This window comes from Chlorocebus sabaeus, chromosome 9, assembly GCF_047675955.1.
Source record: "Chlorocebus sabaeus isolate Y175 chromosome 9, mChlSab1.0.hap1, whole genome shotgun sequence".
NCBI classification, from domain to species: domain Eukaryota; kingdom Metazoa; phylum Chordata; class Mammalia; order Primates; family Cercopithecidae; genus Chlorocebus; species Chlorocebus sabaeus.
The window spans coordinates 6,271,180-6,292,798 of record NC_132912.1 but is presented as its reverse complement, the minus strand read 5'-3'; the positions used below and the strand labels follow the sequence as shown (position 1 = coordinate 6,292,798).

Below are 21,619 nucleotides of genomic sequence, written 5' to 3'. Positions count from 1 at the left end.
AAATTACATTATACCTTCATTTGTTTACTAGCATTGTTGTTTACATATTTTAGAATCATATTTGTGGCTTTTTGAATAGGATTTTGGGGTATCTAATACTTTAAACAAATTCTCATACTGCCTAATTAAGCACTTAATAAATCCCTCTTCAATGGTTAACTTCAATGCTATAAAAATATATACTTTCCTGAATGTTTCTTACTCTACGTAGTTAAGTACAGAGGTGGCATCTTTCAGTACTGGAAAAAACAAGTTATATCACTATTTCCTCCTTATCTAATATTTCCAAATTCGTTTGTCTCAAAAAGAAGTTCTGCCTTGAGCCTCTCGTTCCCGTCACGCCCAGGGAAGATAATTTATCCAGCACAGATCAGCTCACTACGGGCCACCAAACAGCTCAGCAAATCTGGTGGCACCGCCCCGTTGGAAATGTTATTTCAGTCTCTGGAAACAAGTTCTGGGTCTGCCCAAAGGATTGTCATTAGCGGGAGGGGACTCGCTTCTTGGAGCAAGAGGCTGTGTGGGAGAGCAGTGGGAAGCCTGAGAGGACATGTGAGCCAGAGGGATTATTTTTGTCATAAAACATGCTTTGTCCAAAGGCTTGGAGGAAAAAAGCACTGGCTTCATTTCTGCACAGTCATTGTTGTTAAAACAGCACAATTGGTGCCATGCAGCAGAATGTGAAGATTCCGTATCCTCCTCCTTGCAAGGGTGAAGGTGTTCGTAAGCTTTATATGCCAATGTCCACTGTGAAGGCCAGAAGGCATCGGAGACTTTTTTTTTTCGAGACAGAGTTTCACTTCGTCACCCAGGTTAGAGTGCAGCCGCACAATCTTGGCTCACTGCAGCCTCCACCTCCCAGGTTCAAGCGATTCTCGTACCTCAGCCTCCCAAATAGCTGGGATTACAGGCACATGCCACCATGCCAGGCTAATTTTTGTATTTTTAGTAGAGACAGGGTTTCACCCTGTTGGCCAGGCTGGTCTTGAACTCCTGACCTTAAGTGATCCAATATTGTTGAGCCGGATCAGTGGGTGTTAGGCATCAGAACTGCCCTTGAAGGCTGGTGTGGTGGCTCACACCTGTAATCCCTTGCACTTTGGGAGGCCAAGAGGGGAGGATCACTTGAGCCCAGGAATTCAAGCCTGGGCGACAAGAGCAAAACTCTGTCTCAAAACAAAAACAAAACAAAACAAAAAACCGCAAAAAAACCCAAAACAACAAGAAAAAAAACAAGAGCTGAATGTGTTTCCCTTTGGAGAACGAGACTGGTGGAGGCGGAGTGCTGTTTTGATTTATGAGTATTTGAAAAACTTAGTTGATTTTATAATTATGTGCATATATTATTTTGACAAAAACTAAAATTAAATAGGAATACCAACTGTAAACCTACTTTTGAATCCAAATTTTGGTAATAATTATGCAAAATTCAGTTCAGAATGACTTAATCCAGTTGCACCCTCATACAATACCTGTGTATACAGCAGTCATCCGGGACAGTTTATTGTCACCATCAGCTTAATTCTGAAGCGATTCAGCATCAATGATTGTTACTTAGTTCCTTATTCTGAACCTAAGTACAGTATTGCAAGTAACTGCAAAGCATGTCTGCCAAATTATCAGACTTTTATTCCATTTGTTCCTTCTGCATTTTTCCAAGAGAAATGAGTAATAAAGTTCCCTTAGCAACCCCCTTCTTGTCAACCCACTTCCTCCCCTCATGTGAAACCTGGTTTCAGCAAGCCAGGGACCCACATGGGTTTGTCACGAACCTGTCCATGGATAGACACTGTCTTAGCTTATCGGAAACCTTATATGTTCACTGCTTAGATTTGAGACTTAAGTGTGGGAGAAAAATGCAACAGGAAGAGAAGAGGATAATAGAGATTTAATAGGAGGTATTTAAATACTATGTGAGAGTACAGAGGAGGAAAGAAGGGTGGTTACTAAATAAAAAGACCCAACTGTTATCAAATCTGCAGCTTGCTGATACCCTAAGACCATGTTTAAAAATATATTGACCAGGTGCAGTGGCTCAGTGCTTGTAATCCCCACCCTTTGGGAGGTCAAGGCAGGAGGACTGCTTGAGTCCAGGAGTTCGAGACAAGCCTAGGCAACATGGTGAAACCCCGTCTCTACAAAAAATACAAAAATTAGCTGGGCATGGTGGGATGTGCCTGTAGTCCCAGTTACTCCGGAGGCTGAGGTGGGAGGATTGCTTGAGCCCAGGAGTTCGAGGTTACAGTGAACTATGAATTTAATAATCTTGACATTTCAAAATCTTTACAATATCTTGCTATAAATAAAGTAACGTGTACAGCTCCATCATTTACATAAATCTAGACCTTTAAGGCTCTGGTCAGGACTCAATCACCTCTACACCTTAGTGCCTTAGATCAGGGCTTGGCCAATAAAAGAGAAAAGAGAGAGACCAACCCAAAAAGAAACTGACTAGTAAAAGTCCCAGAAAGAGAAATGCAGTGAAGGAAGGGGGGTAAATTATTAAACAAATATTATGAGAAACATTTCCAGAATCAAAGGATTCGAGTTTCTAGATTGAAAGAATTCATCCCCTGGCCAGGCACAGTGGCTCATGCCTGTAATCCCAGCACTTGGGGAGGCCGAGGCAGGCGGTTCACTTGAGGTCAAGAGTTCCAGATCAGCCTGGCCAACACAGTGAAACCCTGTCTCTACTAAAAATACAAAAATTTGCCAGGCATGATGCGCATGACAGTAATCCCAGCTACTCGGGAGGCCGAGGCAGGAGAATTGCTTGAACCTGGGAGGCGGAGGTTGCAGTGAGCTGAGGTCACACCACTGCACTCCAGCCTGGGCGACAGAGTGAGTTTCCGTCTCAAAAAAAAAAAAGAGGGTTCATCCCCAATGCCCACCATGCTGAATGAGAAGAGGTCCACGGCATAGTCGTGAAACTTCCAGACAGTGGTTCCAGAACGTTCCAGAGAGCAGAAAAACAGGTCAGCAAGGACACTGAGTTTACCAACAGCAAAACAAGAAAATGAGAATGTAGCAATGCCTCCAAAATTCTGAGGGAAAATGGGTTTTAATCAAGAAGTCCACATTTAGTCAAACTAGCAATTCAGCATGACAGAATTACGATTTTTGTGGATGGTGGCGAGTGCCTGTGGTCCCAGTTACTCTAGAGGCCGAGGTGGGAGGATCGCTTCAGCCTCCTAGTTCAAGGTTGCAGTGAACTATGACCGCGCCACTGCACTCTGGCCTGGGCAACGGAGACCCTGTCTCAAAAGAAAAATAGAAAAAGAAAAATGCCGAATTAAGATTTTTCAGACACGCATGGCCTAACAAACTCTATCTCCCCTGTATCTTTTCTTAGGAAACTACTTCAAGACAAGCTCCACCAAAACTAGAGAGGAAATCAAGAAGATTAAGACACAGGATCCAGCGCAATGCTCCAGCACAGGAGAGACAGAGAGAACGGTGGACAATTCACTGACTTCCTAGAAAACAGAAGAGTGGGCTGGGCATGGTGGCTCATGCCTGTAATCCCAGCACTTTGGGAGGTTGAGGTGGTTGGATCACCTGAGATCAGGAGTTCGGAACCAGCCTGGCGAAACCCCATCTCTACTAAAAATACAAAAATTAGCCGAACGTGGTGGCGCACGCCTGTAGTCCCAGCTACTCAAGAGGCTGAGGCAGGAGAATGATGTGAACCCGGGAGGCAGAGGTTGTAGTGAGCCGAGATAGCGCCTCTGCACTCCAGCACGGGCGACAGAGAGAGACTCCGTCTCAAAAAAAGAAAAAAAAAAAGAAACAAAGTTTGGCCTTCCCATGCCCCCCTGCCCCGCCCGCCCCACCCCCCACCCTTCTATTCATTCTTTCAAGTTAGGCCTAGGGCAACATTAAAAAGCAAACCTGTAATCAGTATTTATATGATATGGCATTTTGTGTATTCGTCTCAGCTGAGTCAGTTGTATATCATGGTTAATTACCATGATTTTACAACTTTGGAAAGCCCCTTATCTTCCCGCTCCCGTGTGGACCACGAGTTCTCCAGGCCCCTGTATGGCTGTGGACAAAGACTTCTTTCATCGTCACCTTGGGAACTGCTTTCCTCTCTCCTACTTTGGGTTCCCTATTTCCCCAAGTCAATGCCATCATTTTCTGGATTTACTCCTTCAGTTGTAGCGAGTTAAAGAGTGAATTGAGATGAGGGAGGTGGAAAGTAAGTACAGCCTCTTCTTCCGAGACATCTGCTTAGGAAGAGAAGGAAGGAGCCTCACGATGATGTATTTAGAAGCATGGAGGCAGAGACCAGCAGCAGGCCAGATAAAAAGTGAAATGTAGTTTCCGCGGGGGAGGTATGCAGCTGGGGACTGTTGTTTCTCAATTATGGGGCTTGTGGTGCCAATAAACCTCGCGTGAGTAGCAACTCAGCAGGCCCAGGATAGTGTTGGAAGGAGAATAAGGGAAGGGGCAATTCTCTAGGCCGCGGGGAGAGTGTGAGCAGAAGTCACTGCCAACGCTCCCACCACAGGAACCTAAGGGGAAGGCACGGCTCAGCGAGGGCAGTGAGAACGCCCCAGCTTCCAAGCAGGAGTCTAGACACGGTAAGGATTGTGTATATGGGAGTGGCTTGAACAGCTGAGGAATTGCCTTGGAAGATGAGAGGGGTGCAAGGTTTAAAGCAGGGAGCCCAGGGGGAACCCACGGGCCTACTCCCAGGAGATGAGGGGTCAGAAATGAAGGCACTCCACTGCGTTATCATGACAGATGGAAAAGAAACAGAACCGGCAGTCCTCAACTCCAGACTGGATCTAGATAGAAGGGAAAGTGAGGAATCGAGGGTGATTCTTGGGTTTCTGAGTTAGATGACTGAATAGCTAGATGATGCTTTCCCCAATTCAAGAGTGTTTAGCAGGAGAGCTTGAAAGGGAAGAAGCGGGTTAAGTTTGGGACATGTGTTTGAGGTGCAAAGGGGACAGTCAGGGGATGATGTCTAATAGGCACTTGGATACAGATCTGAGGTTTGGTAAGGAAGACTGGCTGAGATTCAAATATGGGTGAGTCACAGAAGAAACCCAAGGCCAGGGCAAGGAGAGAAAACTACATGGGAGGAGGTAAAGGGTGAGCGATACAGGGAGGCACTGGCAGGGCCTTGGTCTCCATCCTCAGGAAGGGAGTGGTTACCAGCGTCAAGTGCCATCAAAGGTCAGGAAATTCACTGCACAGCTCTTAGCTGAACTATCGAGGAGGCCTGGTGGAAGCAGAGGTCTAATTTGTAGTCGACGCAGTCCTCATTCTGCAAGTGTGGGCTGAGTGGAAGAGGCAGGCAGAAGCAAGGAGGTGGAGGCGGGACGTTGGGATTCTCTGAGAAGAAAGAATAGGGACACGAGGGAGTTGGGGAGTGGCTAAAAATTCACGGTTTGACCTATTTCCATTAGAGATGGGAGAGATTTGAGGAAGTTTCTATGCCAGTACAGAGAGTTTGAACACGGGAGACAAAAGGACACGTCTTACCATGTAATCCAGCGATCACACTCCTAAGTACGCACCCCGCTAACGTGAAAACATGTCCATGAAACACCCGCACATGGATGCTTATAGCTTTATTCATAGCGGCCAAGAACTAGAAGTGATCAATAGGGCTTTCAATAGGTGAATGGATAAACGTATGGTGGTACGTCTGCACGATGGAATAAAAAGAACGAGCTATCAAGCCACAAGATATGAATGCATCTGACATGCACATGGCCAAGCAAAAGCAGCCGGTCTGAAAAAAGCTGCATAATACGTGATTTCCAATTACATGACATTCTGGCAAAGGCAAAACTATGGACAGTCAACGTATCAGTAGTTGCCAGGAATGCAGGTGGGGAGGGTGGAAATTTCACTACATAGATGAAGCATGGGGGATTTCTTAGGGCTGTGAAGTCATTGTGTGATAGATACTATAAAGACGAATACAAGCCTTTTTTTTTGGTGACAGAGTCCCTCTGTCACCCAGGCTGGAGTGCAATGGCACAATCTTGGCTCACTGCAACCTCCACCTCCCGGGTTCAAGCAATTCTCCTGCCTCAGCCTCCTGAGTAGCTGGGATTATAGGTACGCGCCACCGCACCCGGCTAATTTTTTTTAGTAGAGACAGAGTTTTGCCATGTTTGCCAGGCTGGTCTCAAACTCCTGACCTCAGGTGATCTGCCTCCCTCGGCCTCCCAAAGTGCTGGGATTACAGGCATGAGCCACTGCACCTGGCCTGACATTAAGCTTTTGTCAAAGCCCATACAACTTTAGAGCACACTGAGTAAATCTTATGTACATTACAAAAGAAAAAAAAACCACAAAACCAGGCCAGTGGCTCACATGTATAATCCCAGCATATTGGGAGGCCGAGGCATGCCGTAACACCAGCCTACAGTCCAAGAAACAGCAGCAGCTTGGCTAAATGCCTCATCGCCAAATAACGAGGTTCACCAGTTCTTCAGCCCAGGGAAATCGGGTCCTTACAAATCCCATCCTACCTCCTCCATCTTTCAGGATTTGTCGTGCAATCCCAGTTATCAATCTGTTATCAGTCAGGGGTCTTATGTGCAGACTTAAAATTCACTCTAGCTTTGTTTAAGCAGAAAGAAATCTACCAAAAAAATAAAAATAAAAAAAGGATCGGGTGCAGTGGCTCATGCCTATAATCCCAGCACTTTGGCAAAAGGAGCGTTTGAGCCCAGTTCAAGACCAGCCTGGCCACCATGGTGAAACTCCTTTTCCACTAAAAATAAAAACATTAGCCAGGAGTGGTGGCACATGCCTGTAATCCCAGCTTCTTCGGAGGCTGAGGCACGAGAATTGTTTGAGGTGGAGGTTGCAGTGAGCTAAGATCGCACCACTGCACTCCAGCCTAGGCAACACAGTGAGACTCTTGTTTCAGAAGAGAAAAAAAAAAAAAAAAGGAAAAGGATCTCCAGATAGGCCAGGGGCAAGCCGCAGGATTTATGGAAAGCAAAATTCCCAAACCCCTCCATAGACTGCTCTGCCAGACACCACACACCAGCAGGGGTGACAAGGCATCTGCCATGGCTGCCCCCAGTGCCACACAACACTGAGGGGAACCCTTGCCAAAGCGAGAGGACAGACTCTTCACACAGCTCTCTCTCACACTGCGGTGCTGGTCTGATGAGAGATCCCAAGTGCACAACCCTACTCAACCCGCAAGCCAGGCTGGAAAAGCAAGTTTCTAGTCTCTTGCGGGGAGGAGGGAAACGAGGAAGTTCCCCACACCGAAAAAGGGGTTTCAAAAGATCACAGATGGGCCACCAAGAATGACAAACGTCTACGACACGGAACCTTGCCAGTTAGATTGTAGCTCATGTGATTTTTAATTTTTATTGAAATCTAAAATTCTTATATTAACTTGGATGTTAATATTGAAAATAAATTTCAAATTTCTCAAGTACTAACTTGCAGGAGATTTAGAAATTATTCCACTATCAGAAATCCATTATAAATAAAGCACTAAGTGATTAATGCAGTTACGGATAATTTTAAAAATAAAAGACTGGGGAGAAAGGCATGCAATAAGTTGTGCCATGCGAATGGAAATCAAGTAGTATGAGTTGCTTGCAATTCCCTGGTTGCTGACCATGAGAACGTGAGGAAAGGCCACCTAAATGCAAGCAAACAATGTTATTACAAAGCATAACAATGCATGCAAGCATGAAAGTTGGAACCATTAGTTTCTGAAATCAAACTAGTCCTTGTTACATTCAGCATGGCACACTCGGGTACTTGTAAGCTCAAACATGGTGTCTGCTTGAGGAATGGTATGCCTAATTCCATAGATAACTAGTTTCAGGGCTGCTTTGGATTCTTTCTGTCCTCTACAATGTTCAATTATGTAATTTACCTCACATTTCTTAACCCCAACTGACTTTACAGAACAGGTGCACTTTTATCATAAAACTCAATTTTATTCAATAAAATAATACCACAAAAGATAAAATGTTATTCTTTTATTTATGTTAAATAAAAACATGAGAAAATCCTTTTTTAAAAAGGGTCAGAATATTCCTTATGTCTCCAAACCAAGTCCATGGATGCAAAGAAATGCTGAGTTCTTGATACACTTTCATGTCATAATAACCAAAGGAGACAACACGGGCTCGAGTCTTTCAGCTGCCACTTAGGAGAGTCACATGCAGTATTTGGGAAAGCAAGGAACATAACACAGGCATGAGTATTTTCTGGAAATACCTCCTGCCCTGGCAATGAACCTCAGTACCAAATATTTTTGTTTTCTTTTTTGTGGTCCTGATAAATTTTTAAGCCACACATCCTACTGAACTTCAATGATACAATTTCTCACAATTCCAGAATTCTATTAATTGGCAGTACAGTTTATGTGGCCAATGTGGATAATTTTATAAGTTTTAAAATTACATACAATACTATTGCAAATTTTGCCAGTAGAAACATGACCCCAAGAAACTGCCATTTCCAAAACATAATTGGGCACACATTTACAATGCACCTGCTAGGTTTTGAATTCATTTGTCATTTCTGATCTACCCTAAAGACTATGCTTGAATCTCTGAAAACAAATGCTAGATTCATGATTTCTATACCCACATATTCCATAAATCCATCACAAACCCTACAGTCTGACTTAGCTTAACGGCAAATGATTCATCCAATAGGCATGGTATGTTCACAATTCTTCAATCTTATTCAGGTTGTAAAGACGTTTTTCTACGACTGGAGTCACTAAGAATTTCTCTGTTAGAGAAAGCATCATTTTCACCTTTGGCACACTGCCAAGATGATACTTATTACAGAATTTATGAAACTACAATATAGTAACTTGCAGGCTTTATTAAAAGAAAAACAAAGAATAATTTAATATCACCCCATGTCCCAAAATTTTCTTTTCTTTTTTTTTTTTTTTTTTTTAGTGCAAGAAATGCTGCATCATTGAAGCACTTGAGAATTACCATGAAATCTAACAAAAAATGTCATCAACTCAGGAGTAATAATAAAAAAGAGAAACAACCAGAGAGGCACACAGATTGTTGTTTTTTTAAAAGGATTTTTATACTATATTAAAAAACCACAAAATAAAAAAGGGATCAATCAACATATATCTTAGAAGTCCTTCCAAGAGTCTTGGTATGCAACAGCCATGGAGGCTGTGACCTTTTTCCTTCTTTTCTCAGCCTGCAGTTCATTTAAGGATCACCGGAGATGACTCGTGCTCTAGTTCTTAAAATCAAACTTGTTCTGCCAAATCCAAGACCCTGAATTTGTCCAAATTGTAGAAACATGCTTTTACCACCCGTCCACCAAAATACCTCCCATTCAAGTCAACAACCGCTGAAAGGCAAACAAAAGACAGTTAATACAGGTATCCTATAAGACATTATAAAGGTTTAACTTTAACTAAACAGTAACTTTACTTGTAAACATTAAGGCCGTAAATTCAACTCTTTAATTCTTTAATATTTAGCTGTACAACTAACCTTTAATTGCTGATTCAACTCTCTCAAATTCTAAAAATATCCGTACTGCTTCATCATCAGGGGCACCAGGAATCTGGAAGAAAATGAGAGTGTGATGAGTAAAGGGATTTGAGATTGCACTGAATGAGTTTTCTCTTTTAAATGATTTCTCAGAGTGAATCTTCTAATTATCATCATATACAGTCAACTAGTTGTCAAATACCAAGGAAATAAGTATAATTTGTTCATCATCAAAAATGTACTGAATGCCTGTTTTTATGACAGGCATTGTTAGTGCCAGGAACACAGGGCTAAGCAGTTTCTGACCTCATCAAGGCCCTGTGCCAGCGGATGACGTAAACAAATAATTATGTGGTCAACAAACAGCAATAGGATAAAGAAACAGAGTAAGCAGAGTTTTAAGATTAAAAAGGTTGGTGCTCTAGTGGCCTTTCACATCAGGTCTCATTTTGACTAGCTCTGTCTGGCTTTCCTAGCCCACTGTAATGTGGTCCATTCCACCTACCTAAGCACTTCTGCTAATCTCCAGTGGGCCCATCCATTCCATTTTGGTAGTCCTGATCTTCACTGTCTCCTAGGAGCCATTATCCCAATCAGAATACCCTTCCCTGCAAATCTCACCTCTTCCTTTCAAAGCGCAGTCCACATCTGCTATTGCTCACAAGGCAGTCTCTATATTTTCACTGATCTAATTCTTGTCTCAACTCCTGAACTTAGTCAATACTACCCAGTCTAGTAACTGAATACCCTTTAGTTATTTTTGTGTTTCTTCAACTGCACACACCACTGAAGTACAAAGCATGCTTCCTGTAATCCAAGTGCTCTCCGTACAGTGCAGTGCATGTGAAAGGCACTAAATACTCACCAAATGACTGAAACCAAAGGCACGTCTAAGGAACTAAACTACTGAGCTCACTAGAATCGAGGTCTTCAGTCACCATACTGATTCTCAATCATGAAACATTCCTGTTTCTTCACCAAATAAAACTCCAAGTCATTCTTGTCTTTATGTTTAAAACTGTAATAACTGAGCAAGAGAAGCACAAATAACCAATGCCTGTCACCTTCTGCAGTAAGAATATGTTACTTGTAGCATACCCTGTCCTGTATGTAGAAAATGTTTTGTAATCTGCCAATAACAACTTGTGTTAAAAACATCAAAAGAAAACACTCTTACTTCAAATATCACACATTTTCCAACTTTGCCATATTTTTCACATTCTTCCTTGGTTTCAACTTCCAAGTCTTCATCCACCTCTCCCGCGCCAACCATGTTCTTTAAACACAAAAATAAATAAATTCAAGTACCAAGTATAACTTACAAACACCTAGCAGGGGTATATAAATATGACTTACTTTAGTGATGGTAAATGTTCTTAATCCCAAATGACACAATGAAAAATTTCATCCCCAAAGTACCCAAAAGTTAGTATTTCTTAAAACACTAAAACATACATTAAGCCTGTAAAGAGTTACAAAAGCACCTATGTAAGCACCAAAATGTATAAACTAGCTGAAGCTCTTGCAAATATTGGAAGTAATTACTCACTGCAGTCTTAAACACTGTACTTAGCAGAGACTTACACATTAGTGAAAAATCTAAAATCAGCCTTACGTGGGATCTGCCCAAAGTATTATTTGCAAAAGGATCATTTTCAGTTTTAACTTTTAGGGGGAGCAGGGTAGGTTGGGGTGACACACACAAATCTAGGCAGGCCGACAGCTTGCTTTCCTCAGCTTCTTACCCTTAGTAGGACCACTTTAGTAGGACACTTAAGTATTTCAGTCAGTGGATTTGAATCTGACTTCTTGGATGCATCTGTATCAAAACATATCATTAGATGTGTTACAGAACTGAGTCCTACTTATAATAATTAATTTAATTTCAATAGCGATCCCCACCATTTATGTCCTAAGCATCTACACAATTGGTCTTTAAGCAAAAACACAGCCTTATCTGCAACGAAAGCCTCTGCTTTGCTTTGGCATGTTTCTACAATAGCATCTGGATGTTTTGAGCCTCCACCATTACCTGCAATTTTTGCTCATCTCACTTCCCCAAGGGCTGACAGGGCATGTGAGTGATAATTCCTATAGGTGAGTTGACTTGTAGCAAACGTTCAAGGTCACGGGTCCAGGGGAATATGCAGTTACTAATCCAGCCACCGGCTGCCTTACTTCAGATAACCTCACAAGTCGGGACGACTGCTGGTTTCTGGCACTCACCTGTCAGGCTCGTGATGTATCCTAAGCTGTGCAAGAACAGGGCTGCCAGAAAGTTTTCTTCTTTCTTTAGCAAAGGAAGTTCAGCTAGGCTGACTCCAACTTACTTTCCCTGATTAAAATGCTAATATATGTTTGTTTCTTTCCTGAATTCCCTCAATACAGAACAGACTGTAAAAATTAAATGAAAATAAAACACCAACTAGGCATCATTTACCAAGAGACTGCAAAATAACATTAGATCTTGCAAAGCAAACAATCTGTAAGAGAATTAGAAACCACATCTATACTGAAAGGGCAAGAGGGAAAAGTAGAGAAGACCTCTGAGATGGAGATGGCAGGTATATTCACTGCCACACTATATGGCTCTGTCCTTCATGCTCTAAACACATAACCAAGATTTCTTCCTGAGGACTATTCATTTTCTGCCCAAGTCTCTCACCATCTTTTCCTCCACGAGCCTTCATCTCTCTACCTCTGTTCTGAAAAAATAAAGATGAGCCTCAGGATTCCTGGTTTCACAAAACAGAAGTGGCAGTGCATCATATGATCAGGACGGCCTGTGTTCTAGTGACGGCGGGGCCAGCCCTCTCCCTCTGGCCACACTCGTCATTGTCCCCCTGCTGGCACATCAGGATCAAGACTGGCCACGTCTGATACGGATGGGGCCAGTCCTTTCCCCCTAGACACACGCTTCCCTGGGGACATACCTTTCTCTGTAGCGTCACCCACGATGATCTTGCCGCCACGCTTGCTGGTCTTCTCCACTGACAAGGCGGTGCTCAGCCCCTGCTCGTGCTTCCCCAGACCCTGGCCCTCCCGGAAGCCGTACTTCTGCATGATCTTGTGCGCCACCGTGCCCCTGGCAGGAGGAGAAGGGAAAGGACTCCTAGCCTTGACATCGTCAACTGGAGACAGGTTGCATTTTTCCATCACAACCACCTCCTTCTGGAGAGAGTGCATGCTCCACAGGGGTTTCAACAAAGTCACTCATTAACTAGGAGTGGGCTATCAGATGGAAGCTATGGGGATGTGCAGCATGAGAGAAACAGAAAAAGCTATGACTAAAATCCAGAATATTCTGTTGTCTTGGAGGAGAAATGCCAGTTTCTCTGGTGGAGTCTCCCCAGTGCCCTGCTAGGAAACACAACACCTTTTGTGTGCTCCGGACCTGCACTGCCACATACCTTGTGACCACAGTTTATTAAAGAGTGGCTATCAAAAAGTAAGTATGAAGTTTCATATAATGAAGATGATCCCATTTCCTGAATGGCACAGGAGAGTTTCCAATGACAGACTATGTAAATGAAAGAACCCTTAGAGATCACCTATTTAACAAATGAGAAATAAACGGAGGCTAAGATTAGTTGACTAGCTTAAGGGGTGGACTTAGAAGTAAAGCAAGACGCCACGTTAGAAATTATTTGTACAGGCCGGGTGCAGTTGCTCACGCTTGTAATCCCAGCACTGGGAGGCCGAGGTGGGCGGATCACCTGAGGTCAGGAGTTCAAGACCAGCCTGGCCAACACGGTGAAAACTCACCTCTATTAAAAATGTAAAAATTAGCCAGGCATGGTGGTGTGCACCTGTAGTCCTAGCTACTTGGCAGGCTGAGGCAGAGAATTGCTTGAACTCGGGAGGCAGAGGCTGCAGTAAGCCGAGATCACACCACTGCACTACAGCCTGGGCAACAGAGTGAGACTCCATCTCAAAAAACAAATAAATTATCTGTACAGCTGTTAATGGTAGAGCTGAAACTGGACCCCACAACTCTCAGTCCACTGCTTTCTGTAATAACCAAATGGCTCTCACACTGTGCTGTGAGCTGTGGTATGGGGCTGAAGGGCACCCCCACCCCATGACCACTGCTGCTTAGGGCTTAAGCCACAAAACGCTGCTTCAACTGGAACTGCACCTACATTACTTCTTGTATTTAATTCCCTTAACATGTTCATTTGAACAAGCTATTCTAGGGCTAAAAAGACCAAAAACTGCTGAATGGTACCACCTTGCATCTTTCCTAAGCACAAGTTAAAGATGTAATTCCTGGTTAAAAGCAAATTCAGTAAAAAGTCAATTTCTATCATAAACAGGGAAAACAAAACATAACCAGCTTCATGTCTGTCCAACCCTCCAGCACACAAAGCTTCCTGCAGCCACAGCCATGTCCTATGTCTGCACCATCCAACATGGTCACCACTTGCATGTGGTCACTGAGCACCTGAAAGACTAGTGAGTTTCAACCCCACTCGCTGTCTCACCGGCTGCATTTCTGCTACAGGCAGCAGCCAGCAGATGCAACACAGCACAGAACAAAGCCTTCGTGTGATGCCACTTCATGGGACAGCCGTTTCACAGGATCAAAATCAACACCACAGAATATCCTCTTAACCAAAATGTTTGCCACGCCCAGTACAGTATTAAAAAATCCTCAAGCCCCACCTGAGTGTCAACCTTACAGTCAACTTTTATATGCTGGCAAACAAATGTCTACTTGTAGTTAGAATGACCCTGAGAACCATGACCTTAAAGCAAATGGCCCACTTTATCAGGGAAAAAAGTATCACCTGTCCTTTGGAGATAGTAAGTCAGCTCTGATTCATACGAGCTATTTTATTTGCAAACGTCATGAAGGCAAATGTAAACAGTTATCAGGTTCTGTGCCTGTCTAGAAAAATAATGTTCAACATCAAAATGAGTCAAAACTTCTACTGGAAGGTTGCTGCTTTGAACGAGCCCCATCATTACACTGGAATACGCTCCACATGATTGAGGCAGGCACCGTGTGACCTGCACACACCAACAGTCTCCCCACAGCCTGAATGTCCTCAGTTTCAAACAAGCGGCATCTGTTGAAAGGGCTATCAATGCTTCACACTGTCTCTCAAGTCCTTAGATAAGAACATTAAATCATTACCCCATGTTAGCGAGGAAGGAGTTGCTAGGCCCAGTTGGAGATCTCGGTCTGTCTTGTTCCTCGTACACTGGGGGAGGAATGGCAGCTTTGGAAGACTGTGATCGAGGTCTTGAGTCCTCTTCATAAGGAAAATCTCGGGGTACTATTGGAGAAATATAAAGTAGTCTCACCAAAATACTATAGAAAACCCTCTGAAACCTCACTTGTATCAATTATTTATCTCGAACAAATTTAACCTACTTTTTGGTTTACCACAAGGAGAAAAACACCAAATCAATTTTACAGCCTTTATATGACTTGTTTTTAAAACCAGAGGAAGGACATTACTTTCCTGATTCCAGCTTTGCTTTTGCTATTTCTATCTCCTCAAACATCCTTTTTATACTTTACTGAAATGTTATGTATCCTTTAAAATCTCATTGAATGAATATTCTTGCTGGAAAGAGCTTCTGTATGTTCCAAGGAGATACAATCAGGCCATCTTTTGACTCCCGCAGCACCTTGTGTGCGCCTGTCTAGACCCCGACCTATCTCATCAGCCTCACGGCCCACAAAGGTCTCCGAGGTTAGGGGCCATGCACTGGAGCGGTGGCTTCAACTCTAGTTACACGAAAGTCAGCAGGAAGCTTTAAGACCATCCAGATGCCTTGAGCCCCACTCCCAAAGACTGGTTTCAATTGGGGTTTATTGTTTGTCCGTTGTTTTCACGTAACAGGCATTTCATAACATCTTAGAAATTATCTTCTTTAAAAGATAGATAAAATCCAACAAGTTTTAAAAAGTACTATAAATGAGAATATCTGCTTGGGATAGTTTAGGTATGGTCCAATCCAGAGAATGGGAAAATGACCTAGATGATATTCAGAAATCCAATCCCAATCCCCAAATTCTACTGCAAGAAGGAACAGTGGGCGAGGGTGTTTTGGCAATACAATGACACGCAAACCCACCCGCACTGAAATGGAAAAAGGGAAGAAAAAAAATCTAATCAAGGAAGGCATTGCCACCTTGTGGAGGGTCATGCATATAACAGCCTCTAAACCTCTGAGTTAAAAAACTGTAATGATCTCCTGTTTTAACTCCAAATGAATCTAACAAGTAAGAAATGTTAACGAAAACAAAGTGAATTGCATCAAAAAGAGATGGATTCCACTGCATAAAATCCAAGCCTCAGAGCCTGGCATAGAAAGGTCTCTGCAGGAGGGCACTGCATTCTGAGATCCAGATGCAGCCTCAGGTGACAGAGCCAGGCAGGCTTGCAGGTCGTTTCCCTTTACACTCAGGAAACCTGGTGCCCAAGCTGAGATCCCCCGTGATTGGGTTAAAGACCTGTATCAGAATAAAAGAGGAAGACACAGATCTACTTACACTCTTTGTCTTTCTCTACCAGAGAAGTGGGTGGGGCAATGGCAGCACCGCCCATACCTGCAAAACCACAAATCCAAGCATTAAAGGAGGTTTCTGATGCCAGACTCCCACGGACTATGACACACCATATATCTATCACCCACCCCCCTAAGAAAAAACCAAAAAGGAAGGACCTGCTACTTCTGATGACCTCCTGCTACATATAAACAAACCTCTGATGCTAGGATCTAAAATGTAGAAAAGCGGCAACACTCCCTCAGATACGCAAAATTGTTCCTTCATAAAAGGAACTCAAGAGCCCCACAATGTAGTCTGCAAATGATCATTTTAAGGCAAAACAATACAACCAAGAGAACCAGCAGAAACTTAAAAGAGGAAAGTAACTATCTACTGAGAGCAATACCTATCAGGCCCTTTATACACATGGCCTTGTTCGGGTTTCACAGACCTCTGACGTAGATATTACTGCATCCGGTTTACAGATAAGAGAATGATCAGAGGGGAGTGAATCAACAGAAAGGGAGTAAACTCAGCTCCCTGCGTTGCCAAATCTCCCCCCACCACACAGCACGCTCCTTTTCCAGGGTGCAAACCACTGGAATTAAACACACATTTGAAAGTGTGGGTCCTTCTGGCTCCTGAAGAAACTGCTGCATGTTGTCACTATTCCTGGTGTATTTCCTGGACAATGAATGGTGAACACAAACAAACCAAAAGAGGTAAGACAGATCTTTTCTATCTGCTATCTGACAACTGGAAGGAGAACATCAGTGGAGACCACAGGAATTTTGCATTAGGTATAAGTCCTAACATACATGGATTATATATACATAATATTATATAATACATATGTATTATACCTTAATCAACAATGAAATAACATAAAATGTAAAATTTTAAAAACTGATTACAAAGTCATGCTGCATCAGCACAAAATGTTTGACAAAAGAAATTATTCTGGCTGGACACAGTGGTTCATTCCTGTAATCCCAGCACTTTGGGAGGCTGAGGCAGGCAAATCACTTGAGGCTAGGAGTTTGAGACCAGCCTGGTCAGCATAGTGAAACCCCATCTCTACTAAAAATGCGAAAATCAACTGGGCATGGTGGCGCACACCTGTAATCCCAGTTACTCGAGAGGCTGAGGCAGAATCACTTGAAACTGGGAGAGGGAGGTTGCAGTGAGCTGAGATGGCACCACTGCACTCCAGCCTGGGCAACAGAGCGAGAGGGTCTCAAAAAAAAAAAAAAAAAAAAAAAAAAAGAGGCCGGGTGCGGTGGCTCACACCTGTAATCCCAGAACTTTGGGAGGCTGAGGTGGGTGGATCACTTGAGGTCAGGAGTTTGAGACCAGCCTGACAAACAGGGTGAAACCCTGTCTCTACAAAAAATGTAAAAATTAGATGTATGTGGTGGTGCACACCTGTAATCCCAGCTACTCTGGAGGCTGAGGCAGGAGAACTGCTAGAACCCAGGAGGTTGGAGGTTGTGGTGAGCTGAGATTGCACCACTGCACTCCTGCCTGGGGGACAGAGTGACTCCAATTCAAAAATAAATAAATAAACTATTCTCAAGAATTATTCTAGAAATTATTCTAAAGCCAGTGTCCACGCATTTTGATCAACAGGACTGGATGATATAAAATCCTCAAGGAGAAATATGAACCTGAGTAAAACCTTCTTATATTTCTTTTGAAATACTTCCTATGATCATTTTACTAACCTCGTCACTAGGACCGAGAGTGATTACTGATTCTGAAAAGCAGATTAGCTCTAATAAGTTCAGTTAAAAAAATTCAGGGTGATTACTGGAAATCTGCTACTAATCACATTAAAATAAGAACATCAATCTGTCAACAACTATACATATAATGGGCATGCCACTACTTCCCTATCATGAGCTACATGGTCAAAGTCTTCTCATTCAAAGCTATCTAGTTCCCGCTGGTGTTTAAGAAAAAACCAAAACAAAACAATGTCCTTAATATGGAAAGCATGCCTCCTTATTAAAAAGGGCAGTCAATTTATAAGCTGGAAAAACGAGACCTACAAATATTCAACCTGTATACTGAATTCCAAAACAAGTTAACAAAAACCAACATCTGAGGATTAACTAAGATAGTGGAGATGAAATGTGTCACAAGGCCCAACACAGACACAGTCAATGTTAACTATGCTTCTCCCCTAAGAGAAACAACAGAGTGGATTCAGCATAGGCCAACTGGACTGTGCTGCAGTAAGACAGTATAGGAATAGATTTTAAGCTAGTCCCAAAGTATCCAATAAATAAATGTTAGAAAGTGGTTGTGAAGCTCCAAGGAAAATATATATGAAAACCCAATATAAATTAAAACTTATGCAAATGTGTATTGCTGGGATTCCAGAAAGAAAATTACCCAAATCAATGTCAAATGAACTATTTATCAAACTGAAAAGAAAAAGCACACAGTGGAATTGTACTTCCACTATTTAAATATATTTAAGACATATTTGTTCATGCCTTACTTCTTTTCCTCCTCTCTCGCTCATAATCTTCATCTTCATCAGAATCTGGATCTGGTCTCCTTGCAAACCCACTTGCTTCATGTCTGTCTTTGCGCCTTCTGTGATAATAAAGGAAATAAATAAATAAATAAAGGATGAACCAATTTAGAGACCTGAACCTGGGATGACTTCCTCTTGGCCAGAAGATAACCAAATCCTTTCACAATCAACTATTAAGTTGCGGGGGTAGGAAGCATAACTGGTAAAAGATTAAAGTAGATAAAGTATGAAAAGTGAGAAAAATTCAAGAGATAAATTGAACCAATAACTATATGAGAGTAACCAGCAATAAAAAAAAGGTTCCTTGACATTGACCTTTTCCAATGTTAAAGCCTATCAACATAGTAATAGTTTAATCATTTCAATAGTCTATAACACTTTCACTCATGAAATGATTCAAAAAATGGGAAACAGTATATTCATATTTAATATGTTAACTATTTGACAATTAATACTAAATATTTTTAAAAAGAAGAACTACAAATACATTCTACTACTCGTACTTTGCAAAAACATAAATAAAAGCTGCATATGAATTTTTAAAAATCCACCTGGCTCAAAAATAGTAAAGTTAAGAAGAGTATTTTAAGTACTTTAAATAGTTGTGATTTTACAAGTTAAGAATCCCTTATTCCAAATGCCTGGGACCAGAAGTGTTTCAAATTTTGGAATATTTGCATTACAATTACTGGTTCAGCATCCCTAAGCCAAAATCCCCCAATGCACATTTCCTTTGAGCGGCATGTTGGCATTCCAAAGATTTTGGAGTGTTTCAGATTTCGGATTTTTGAATTACGGATAGTCAACCTATAGCAGAGTACCAGCATAGAAAAAACATTGTCAACATCAGGTTTATAAGTTATTTTTCTAACAACTCACTCAAAATATACACTTTAGGTCTTCAGTCTATAGGTGAAGTTTGCTGTGATTCTGAGATGTAACAGGTACAAATCGTAAAAACAGTTTCATTCCTTGTAGTGACTGATCAGATCACCCATGAAAATTAACTTCAGCCTTACAGACAGCAGTGAAGTCCATTCATTAACATTTTAACGAACATTTCAACTGTAAAACATCCCCAAATCCGAAGGAAGCCTTACTTTTCCCTTTCTTCTATTTCCTTTTGTCTTTCCAGCTCCCGCTGTCTCTGTCGTTCCTCTCTTTGGCGCTTCACTACTTTCTCATAATCATTAGGAAACATAGGGTCATATTCGTCAGCTAAGGGAATCAGAACTTCCCCTGCAGAAAACCCACTGGGAACAGGATCCTGAGGAAGGTAAAAACAGCAGTAAAAATCATCTTTATATCTTACTGGTTTACTCACAAAATTAAGGTCAAAGCATATGGGAGATAAAAGGGCCTTGAACATCATCTAGCCCCCTCCTTTGTTTCACAGACAAAGAAAACAAATACCAGACAAGGCCACATGCCTCATCAGGTGGCAGCAGAAACAGGACACAAAATTTCACCTCTTAGATTAGTACTATTTCTATAATACTCTATGGCATTTTTCCTGGAATTCCTAAATAAGCCACTACCAGCTAAAATGTTAGTTGAGTAAAAAATTTGAATATTTATAGTAAAGCACTGAATACTTGTTTTTACAGAGCTCTATGACAACTTAAAAAATAAAACAACCATGAACACCACAATCATTCTTGCAGTCATCATTTTAATAGAATAACTTCAGATTCTGATTACACGGAGATAACAATATATGGAGATCTTAGAAACCATCTTCTCGGTCTTTTTAATCCTCAGAACACATGTTCCTTCCCAGGTAGGCTGCATTTCAGGCACTGAGTTTGATACATGGGGATGTAATTTCCCTTCCAGCATCATATTTTTTTAAAGTTCACTAAAATCGGGTTTAGATAACAGTTTGTGCTTTCTCATCTATACATTCAGAAACTTGGTCTACTCTTTGAAAGACAAGAAGTAGCCACGACAAATAAATTAGCCAAAACAAGACAGGCAGAGCACAGCCAGGAAATACCTGAGTAGACACAGAACTTTACCCTAGGCTGGCCTTGGTCTGCACGTGGTGCTGGAAGCCCTGACCCAACATTCCTAAACCTTCCCACACTTTCTCCTGTTAGTTTTCTTAGCATAATTCTTCGTTATTAGCTGTAACAATAAGATGCCTTTTCTCGTTTTCAAAGACACCTCAAACAAGCACAGGTTAGGATTAGTGTCCCCTTTTTGTTAAACACACATCCAAAACAACAAGGATTCATGTCCTTGAGGGCCCAGTCTGTACCTCTTACAGGAGGTACACTGTCCAACTGTATCAAAGGCAAGAAGGTCGTTTGTAAACATGTTTCCTGCTTGAACACAGAACCAGTAAGATTAAGACAGCTTACATGCCATATTACACCTAAATCTAACAGTTCCTTTGTTTCATGGTTGGGTCTGACATTTTGCACTATAAAACAAACACCTCATTTCCTTACGACGAAGTATCAGGAAATGCTATGATCCAATGAATAAGAGCAATTAGGAAAATAACTATAATCACCTCCCAGGCCCTACCACTGGAAAAGATACTTAACGTAGGGCTCCTAAAGGTTAGTTATGCATTTGTATTCATTTTATAAAAGACATTTAAAAAACACAAAGCACATGAAGATTTCTTTTCAGTTATTATTTAGAGAGAAACTGACAATCAGCCACTCAACTTATCTAACACAATTATCACAACGTGTCTATGAGAACAACCCGTCAATATGAAGGTTCATTCTCTGACACTTCAAAATTTCAAAGAAAACAACTTTTACGTATAAACCCTGCTATGCTTAACAATGAAATCAATCATCCTTTTCTAAATGCTGCAATGAATAAAGTGATGTGTTGAATTAAAAAAAATTAAAATGTTAATACCCTCAATGCTGAGGAGGGAGGATGGGGTAAAATTCACCCTCATATGCCTGAGGTGATACTGTGCACTGCTGAGAGTAAACTGGTGCCAGGACAGGCCATAAAAACAGCTATCTTAATGCCACCTCAGGAAATCCAAGAAAATAACCCTAATTACACAGAAACAGCTCCGTAAAGATGTTCATTAGTGGGCTGGGTGCAGAGGCT

General features: G+C 41.9%; 1 protein-coding gene across 2 annotated transcripts in view; it reads right to left on the bottom strand.

The window, feature by feature from the left end:
• Positions 1-3,042: 3,042 nt before the first annotated feature.
• The window catches only part of RBM17 (RNA binding motif protein 17), a 32,329-nt gene continuing 13,752 nt past the window's right edge, over positions 3,043-21,619 (bottom strand). Inside the window, exons 4-13 of one of the 2 annotated variants that reach the window (XM_037983321.2) lie at positions 19,636-19,802; positions 18,497-18,594; positions 15,994-16,050; positions 14,626-14,767; positions 12,419-12,570; positions 11,231-11,304; positions 10,663-10,761; positions 9,486-9,558; positions 5,167-5,346; positions 3,043-3,254 (exon numbers count right to left, since the gene is read on the bottom strand). In XM_037983321.2, coding sequence (XP_037839249.1) covers positions 5,198-5,346; positions 9,486-9,558; positions 10,663-10,761; positions 11,231-11,304; positions 12,419-12,570; positions 14,626-14,767; positions 15,994-16,050; positions 18,497-18,594; positions 19,636-19,802 — 1,011 coding nt within the window. In that variant the 3' untranslated portion in view covers positions 3,043-3,254; positions 5,167-5,197. Of the gene's footprint in view, positions 3,255-5,166; positions 5,347-7,967; positions 9,340-9,485; positions 9,559-10,662; positions 10,762-11,230; positions 11,305-12,418; positions 12,571-14,625; positions 14,768-15,993; positions 16,051-18,496; positions 18,595-19,635; positions 19,803-21,619 lie in introns of those variants that run through there. The other variant, XM_008002195.3, reaches the window with a different exon arrangement.